Below are 8,712 nucleotides of genomic sequence, written 5' to 3'. Positions count from 1 at the left end.
TTATTTATTAGACTCCCCCACATATTCCAGTTGTGTGTGTTTCTGTATTTAGGTGTATGTAAACATACACAAGTACCACCAGAAATCGTAAAATGGTGGGGAAAAAGCGGAACTTTCTTGAGTCCGCTGTTTGCCAGTCTCACAGTAAACCACCCCAATACATTTGCTTTACCTTTTGCCGAATAGGAATAGGTTTGAAAATTTGGCAGTGTATGTGTGCCTGTGTCTGTGTAATGATTAAAATGTTTTTGCTATGAAAATGCTGCAGTGCTGAAAGGGAGTTGGATGGCCTAGAGTAGGAAGTTTTTGGAGAACATCAGTCAGAAAGTTGACTGGAAGAAACATTGGAGTAACAGAAAGATAATCTGTGAATGTACTTGGAGGATTACTAGAACCTTGTTTTTGGAATACCCGGGACTTGTTGTGGATGTTCCTGTGTTCTGAGAAGGACCAGGGGCAAGTCTCAGACTGATTCAAGCTGGGGAAGAGAATAAAAAAAATTAGACTTTTTCCAATTGAGTGACAGCAGATGTATGCTTTTTCTTTGAGCACTTCAGGGTAAGAAACATATGCTTAAAATGGGCAGAAGATTTTGATTACTATGATTAGAGGTTCTCTGCCCCTCCTGATAAGAGGCCTAGGGTGGAACCTGAGTTTGATAGTTTTGAACAGTGTTCAGAGGCTTCTGAGTCTTCATGAAAGATTTGCAGAGTATCCCTCTTATTCTGATTCTGATGTGGATGATTCCACATTACTCTCTTTCCCCTTACCCCCAGCTTAATTCTTAGCCCTACCCCATATGTCTTGAAAGATGGTGTTGAATGTGGTGGAGAATCCCCCTTCTGTGCCTCCTGCTTCCCTCCTTACCCCCCTAAGCCTATAGGTGCCCTGCCTATACCTGATAAGTATTTTAGGGTGACTCTTAGAAGAGAGTTTAAGCAGACCCGAAGGTGTTAAAGGTGTTTGTTTGTTAAAAAAGCTGTTAACTGATAAAGAGGCAAAATCCTGTTCCGGCTGGATAAAAAAAAAAGGGCTTCTGATGGATTCTTCCAAGGGTATTGTAATTCTTGAATTGTCAGTTTCACATGCTAAAATATCAAAAATCATCTCCTTTCAAAATTGAAATCTAAGGTGGATGCTTATATTGGAGTATTGGATGCTAAAGAGTTGCTGGATTTAGTTCATGTGTCTGAACAAGTTTCTTTTGCAATGTGGTTTTGATGTTTTGATGCTGTCCTCGAGGGGCTGTACAGGCCTCCCCAGGTCGTTCTTTCTGTTGCCTGTTCTCTTGAGAGGTCAGCCCTTAATGTAGACTGTAAAGACAAGGATTTCCCTTTACAGTTTATTTTCTGATGTGTTGTTTGTTTGGATGTGTTTGTGGGTAAACCAGGAAGCAGGGACAAAGCTATGGAGGACAAAACTGTTAAAGATTTTTGCAGGTGCAGCCAGCCACCTTAGTAGAAATTGAAATTGGCCTGCTGGGGGGCTAACAATATCCTTATCCCTCCCAGTCTAGGGTAGGGTAGGTCTAGGCGTGGGGCAGAGCTCAGAGTTCTTCTTTTTAGGACAGGAACAGGACCTGCCTGGCAGACTTCTGGTGAGGGCAGGGGTCCTTTCGGTGCTTAAAGGTCAGACAAAAGACAAGCAAGGATGATTTTTAATACTCCAGATTGGCCTCGCAGCACTGGTACCAACTACTAAGGAGTCTGGTTCATCTGCTCAATGTCTTTCACTCACTCATCTAACAGCCTGGCATATTCTGTGTTGAAACACAGCAGGTCTCAACTTCCTCAACAAGTTTTAAATGTGATTATGGTTTTATTTTGGTACAGCAAAAAGAATTGGGATTTCTGAGCCTAATTTGAATGTGGCTCTTCAAATATACACTGAGTTATTGGACAAAGGTTTGTCCTTCTCTTCCATTAAGATTCATTGCAGCAATTTCCAGCTCACTATGATTGTGACCCACCATTGTTTTTCGCATCCTTTGTTCAAGCAGTTTCAGTTAGGACTGCAGGTGATCCTCCGAAACATCTACATTTATGGTAGGTACAAAACTGTACTTTTTTTTTACTGTAAGTAAAGTGAATGAAAATTGAGTAAGTGAGTATATTGCATACTGCACTGGTGGAGAATTTGGACATACTTAAGTTGTATATCAAATTTCACTGTTATTTTGTTAACACTTCACAGTCCTAATTTCCTTAGTGAGGGAGACAGAGAGAGAGAGAGAGAGGGAGAGAAAGAGACTTTGTGTGTGTGTGTAGGTGTGAGTGAAATGTCACCTTTTGGATAATCATAGTAGAGAAGTTTATGAAGGGTATGGTACAGGACAGCATGCACACGAGTCAATAAATGATGGCCCTTCAGAAGAAGAAAAAGAGTGAGAGTACCTATACGCACTTAGTCAGTCTCCAAGAATATGCATTAAAGCATCTATGCTGACTATTCCTGAAGTCTTCCAAGTAATCACTGTAAGGATGATGTCATTGAAGCGTATCTTATTGCTTTTGAGAAGTATGCTTACCAGGAAAACTGGATTTGGGCTGACAGATAAAATCTTATCTTCCTAATTGACAGGGAAAGCACGCAAACCATATATGAACATGAAATATGTAGATTTTTGAACTACAACAACTTAAAAAAATTCAAAAATAAGCCGGAAACCCAGTACTGATGTAAACACTAATCCAAACGAAAAGAAAAATCAGAACTTTAATCTTCTTCTTCTTCTTCTTTTGGCTTTTCCCAACCTTCCACAGAAGGCACGCACTCACACCTAGGGCCAATTTAGAGTGTCCAATCTGCCTACAGCATGTCTAATAACAAAACAAAAAAACTTGGAGATAAAACATTCATGGTTTAGTACTTTCTTCTTGTATAAAAGACATTATCAGAGCCATGAAACAGGAAGTAAAGACAGTTTTTAAAGGAAATTCATAATCCCCCCCAAAAAAAAAATACCCAGTCAGATGACAGGGAGCACTAAAGCTTGTGAAAATCTGAGATAGTAAATACAAAATGAATAACACTATTTACAACTTGAAGCTCTCGTTTTAAGTTCACTGTTAATAGAACTGCCATCATTAATCCCTGGCAAATGTGTAGCGTCAAATCTAAGTTGCCACAACATTTCACAGTGCAATAATTTGTTCTTCCAGTACCCTGTAAAGGCAGCTGCTTGTACTTGTTCCAATATAAAAAAGAAGTTAAATCTTTTAAAACCTTGACAGGATAGGGAATGTCTAGCCAGGGGCAGTATGTTTATAGTATACAGAAGGCTAACAGCAAGAAATGGAATGTGTTGTAGATTTGCCTGTGTTCAGTAAAGAACCAGACACAAATATCAGTCATGGAATGGCTTCACTGTAAATAATGTTCACTGAAATTGAGGTAGTGATTCCAGTGAGTGTTGCAAATTACCGTGTGTGTGTGTGTGTGTGTGTGTGTGTGTGTGTGTGTGTGTGTGTGTGTGTGTGTGTGTGTGTGTGTGTGTGTGTGTGTGTGTGTGTGTGTGTGTGTGTGTGTGTGTACATCTGTGTGTACTTGTGTGTGTGTGTGTGTGTGTGTGTGTATATATATATATATATATATATATATATATATATATATATATATATATATATATGTGTAGAGAAAGAGAGAGAGAGAGCGCTATTATATGTGTATATGCATATGTATTTGTGTATACACACAAATATAGAAAGAGTGGGTATAATTAATTTTTACTGTTATTCACTATTGTGTTATAGGTTCTGATTGATTGCTTTGTTTTTATTTGTAGAATACAAATATGATTTTAGAACAAGCTTTTAAATACATCATTGATTTAAAGAAACAGAATGACGAGCTTCTCCTGAATGGTGGGAACCAAGAGCAAGGTAAGACTAACTTTTTTGCAGTATTTTGCGTAGGCACAGGTTTAAAAGATGTCTTTGGATTGCAGCCTGGTAAAACAGGGGCACAATTTTATTTTATTATTTTGTAATAACACTTCCAAATAAGATTTTTGTGCAGTCATGTCTAAATTTTGGAAAATAATTTGGAGTAAGTTGCTTTCTAGCTTTACAGTACATCTGACTTACTTGTAGGATCTTGTTGCTTGTGTGTTGTGTGTGTGCACAGGGTCTACTTGATGTGCTGTGCTGATATTCATGTTAGGAAGCTGGGCAACTCTTAACCTTGCGTTATTAATCAAAAGTGTAGCAAGGTCGAGGCGAAGGGGACAAACGCCCTGGGTGCTAAGTGCTAGGAGGTGCAGCCAAGAGGTGCATTCTTTTTCATAACTGGCATTTCAGAATGCCAGTAAAGCATGGCATTTAAACACTTTGTATGTGTACTGTTATGCTGTAGCAAGCAGATTTGCTTGATGCAGTTTTAAAAAAACTAGAAATCCCTTTTTTTCTATATTTTTTTTTTTTTTTTGCTCTTCACGTGAAGAGCTGAGGAGGGTTGGAGCTGGCTATCTAGCTGTAGGAAGCCTCTGTTATTATTTTCTGGTCTTGGGCTGTTTCTGTTGTATTGCAGTACAGGTTACAGCTAGCCTGCTTTATGTCCTATTAGAAATCAGATCTGATGTTGTCCATTTTATTATGCATCACAGGTGGGTCTTCGTATCTGTCCTCAGATCCAGCTCGACCATTTCTTCCAGACATATGAGCCAAGCCTCAAACTCCTCCCTCTCCCATAATGCCTCACTCCTCCTCAAACCACCAGATCTTGCTTGCCACCTTCCAGCACAGACTCGATTGCAAGCCTCCATTTTAGCTAAGCGACTTTTCATTTATTATCTTTTATTACTATCCTTTTCTTACTTTTCTATGTTTTTAGGTGTCCTGTCTGTGTTAGTGGTACAGGGGTAGCAATCTCCCTGTTTTTTTGGAGTTGTCGCTGGTGTTAAGTTTTTTTTCCCCCCACCTTCCACCTCTCCTCTTCTTTTTTCTCTTCCTTTCTCTTATTCCAAAAAAAAAAAAAAAACTTTCCCCGTATCTTTAAGTTGATAATCTTTTAGTGTAGTGTTAGTGTGTGTGTGCTGTTTTCTTTTCAACATGTTGGACAAACCCTCTGGTTTTAAAAGGTGTGCCTCTTATAGGCATAAGATCCCCCAATTGGATGCCCACAAGAGGTGTGTGTATTGTCTGTGGCTGGGGCACTTGGAGGTTCTATGGGATATCTGCTCGAGCCATTGCTGATCGGCAAAACAAGCTGATCTTGAGAGGCCTTCTCCCATCCTCTGGAACTCAGACACCTGTACTCAAGAAGCGTGCCCCCTCAGCTACTCCGTGGATCATAGCTTCTGCTCCTCAGAAGCACAGAAAACTGTCTGATCCATCATCTTTGGATCCCTCCTGATGTCCTTCAAGGATGCATCTGCAGTCATCACATATGGGTTGTCCTGCCTCAGGCAGCCCTTCGGTCGGTCGGATTCCAAAGTCTGGGTCTGGCCTCGGCTGATGTTACACTTTCCCCGACGTCAGAGTGCCTGGGGTATAAAAGCATCAGCCGACGCCATCTTCCTCAGTCTTTCTTGCCACGTGGTGCCCGAAGCAGAAGCAGTTCGCAAGTGCCGGTCGGTCAGCTCCTGTGATTCAGCTACCGAAGACTTCGAAAAAGCTAAGTACCCCGTTGGGGACTCTTTCTTGCCTCAGCCGATGTCAGATAAAGTTAATAATTGTTTAACCTGTGGGAAACAAATACCTCATAAGGATTTCCACTCTTACTGCCTTCCCTGCCTAGGCCCAGACCACGATGTCTCGGCCTGTTCAGCCTGTGCTTCCTTCAACCGACGAACTCTTAGACGTCGGTCGGAGTTTGCAGAGGAGTTTTTTGAGGCTAGTTTTGCTTATAAAATGCCGTCGGAGACTCCGACTTCGCATTTAGTCAAAAAAACAGAAGGACAAGGACCGACACACGCGGGCCGCGGTTTCGGCTGAAACCTCGGTCAGGTCTACCGCGAGTGTCTCGGTCTCGGCTGAAACCGAGTCCTTGGTACTTCCTACTACCGAAACCACACAACCGACTACCTCGGCCCTGGAGGCCCCGGCCGAGTCGGTCATTGAATTACCTACTGATACTGGTGTCCAGGAACCTTCCGACACCATTACTTTAGATAAGTCTACTCCTGCACGTGGTGCAGCCAGACCCCCTGCTTCCATGTCCATTAAGGCTTTCTCTAGGGCTAAGGCTGCTAAACTTTCTAAGGCTTTGCCTCCCAGAGTTACCTCTCAGAGACCTTCTTCTAGCTCTCAGATTCTTACCCTAACAGAGGATCTGATTTCATTAATTAGAGGCTCCCAACCTCATCCGGACAGGGGTTCTCAACCTCCAGACAAAAGGCCCAGGGTTGAGCCCTCTGATCCACAGTCCTCAGATGAGTCCACGGATGGCTCTGCTCTGTCAGACCACCAGGAGGAGGCTTATTCGGCCTACGAGGATTCTGATGCCGAAGAGTCTATTCCCTCGGCCTCCCCTCCTGAAGAGTTTTCATTTGGAGAAACATTACACACTATGAGAGAACACTTTCAATGGCAGGGTCAGGAATTCTCTGATTCCAGAAAGAGATTAAGGACCTTTTTACATTTACCTCAGCACAGGCTCTTAGCTATACCTCCTGTTTTGAATGTAATTGATGATGTTTACTCAGGTGCTTGTACTGCCCCTGACTCTCTCCCTCCGGCTCCGGCCAAACCTGATAGGTACTACAGGGTCCCGGACTCACATTTTCACCTGTACAAGGCCCACTCTGCTGACCCAGAAACTATTTCCCAGGGCCCTAAAGGGGTTGCAGCTGCCACTGCTAAAAATCCTCTACCCTCTGAAAGGGAGTCCAGAGCATTAGAGAGATGGGGTAAGAAAGTGTATACTTCTGCAACTCTTTCCATGAGGGCATTAAACTGTCAATTCCATATGATACAGTATCAAGAGTATTTACTAGATGAATTGCATAAGAAACTGTCCTCTTCTGAACCCCTTGATCGTAAATCCCTTCAGGATCTGGTGCATAACTCTCAGCAGGTTAGTAACCATTTCTTGCAGTGTGGTTATGATGCATTGGAAGCTTCATGTAGATCAGCTATGACAGGTGCAGTTATACGTAGGCATGCCTGGCTGAAGGAACAATCTCTGCCAGACCATGTTAAAGCTAAGCTTTCGGATGCTCCTATGGAAAAGTAAAAATTATTTGGTTCCACGGCTCAAGAGGTTTTAAAGAAATTTGAAGAAAAGGCAGAATCTGTGCAAACAGTTAAAGACTTTCTGCAAGTCCAACCACCGAGATTCAGCAGAAATTTGCCTACTAAGAATTGGTCCTTTCCGGACTCAGACAGATCTCAAAGAGGCAGGAATAGACATGCCAGAGGTAGAGGGCAAGCTAGAGGCTCCTACAGAGGCCGTCAGTGGCAGCCTCCCAACCAGAGAGGTAGTGCAGGAACTACAACTGCTACACTAGGACAGACTCAATGACTTTATTTTGACTCTGCCGACCAGGGCTCAATTAGAAGCACCTTTGGGCGGAAAACTTTCTTTATTCTCAAAAAATTGGCACAGCATTACAGGGGACACATGGACACTACAAATAATAGACAAAGGATACAGGTTCCATTTCCACTCATTGCCAAAAAGAAAAGGCATGCCAAACCTGCCATCAAATCAGAGTTCAGAGGCTTTGAAGCAAATTACCAACTTAATGCAAATGAAAGCCATAGAAAAGGTACCTCTTTCAGAACAAGGCCAGGGATTTTACTCAAGATTATTCCTTGATCCAAGAAAAGAAAATCAATGGAGGCCTATTCTCGACTTGTCCGCACTGAACACGTACCTCATTGTGCCAAAATTCAAAATGCTGACTCTACAGCAACTCCTTCCCATGCTGGGCAAGGGGTCTTGGCTGGTGACTCTAGACCTCAAGGAGGCATACCTGCATGTCCCTATTCGACAAAGCTGCAGAAGACACCTCAGATTTCTTGCAGGGTCAGAGCATTATCAATTCTCAGCATTGCCCTTTGGCTTATCTACTGCGCCCAGAATATTCACGAAATGCCTGGCATCAATAATTGCACACTGCAGACTTCAGGGGATTCAAATCTACCCTTATCTGGACGACTGCCTAATACAAGCGGACAGCAAGCAAACTTTGTTAAAGGACTTGAACTATGCCATTCACCTGTTACAGGCCTTGGGATATACAGTCAACATCCACAAATCAAGACTGGTTCCATCCCAAAGAATAACTTTTCTGGGTGCGGATCTAGACACAACCACCCAGATGGCTTTTCTCACAGAAGAAAAACAAGAACAGCTACCAGTTTACTTTCAGAATCTCACAAGACAAACTCAGATGACTGCAAGGAAAATCCTGCAGGCCATGGGTTACATGGCATCTTGCATTTTTCTGATTCCACAAGCAAGGCTTCATATGAGGAAATTACAATGGTACCTAAGAAGTTTATGGACTCAGCACAGTCACAGCTTAGAAGCTCTGATCCCACTCATTCCTTGCCTTCAAAAGGAATTCCAGTGGTGGGCTCAAGCCTGCCAGTCGAACAGCGGGCTGCCCTTCAGCAAGCCAAGAGCCAACCAAACCATCATCACGGACGCTTCAGACCAAGGCTGGGGAGCGCACATGGAGGACAGATGTATACAAGGACTATGGTCACTAAGAGAGCTGCACATGCACATAAACCAAAAGGAATTGCTGGCAGTGATACACGCAAT

At 42.7% G+C, this 8,712-nt stretch overlaps 1 protein-coding gene across 1 annotated transcript in view; it reads left to right on the top strand.

Annotated features, from left to right (window-relative positions):
- Positions 1 to 3,792: 3,792 nt before the first annotated feature.
- USF3 (upstream transcription factor family member 3) overlaps positions 3,793 to 8,712 on the top strand; it is a 254,608-nt gene continuing 249,688 nt past the window's right edge. The window contains exon 1 of the mRNA XM_044073145.1: positions 3,793 to 3,881. Within this exon, the coding sequence (XP_043929080.1) occupies positions 3,794 to 3,881 (88 nt within the window). The 5' untranslated portion in view covers position 3,793. The remainder of the gene's footprint in view (positions 3,882 to 8,712) is intronic.

The sequence above is a fragment of the Protopterus annectens genome, chromosome 5.part1, assembly GCF_019279795.1.
Source record: "Protopterus annectens isolate FY-2018-M chromosome 5.part1, PAN1.0, whole genome shotgun sequence".
Lineage (NCBI taxonomy): Eukaryota > Metazoa > Chordata > Ceratodontiformes > Protopteridae > Protopterus > Protopterus annectens.
Note: the sequence above shows the minus strand (reverse complement) of the source record. Positions and strands in the feature narration are given on the sequence as shown.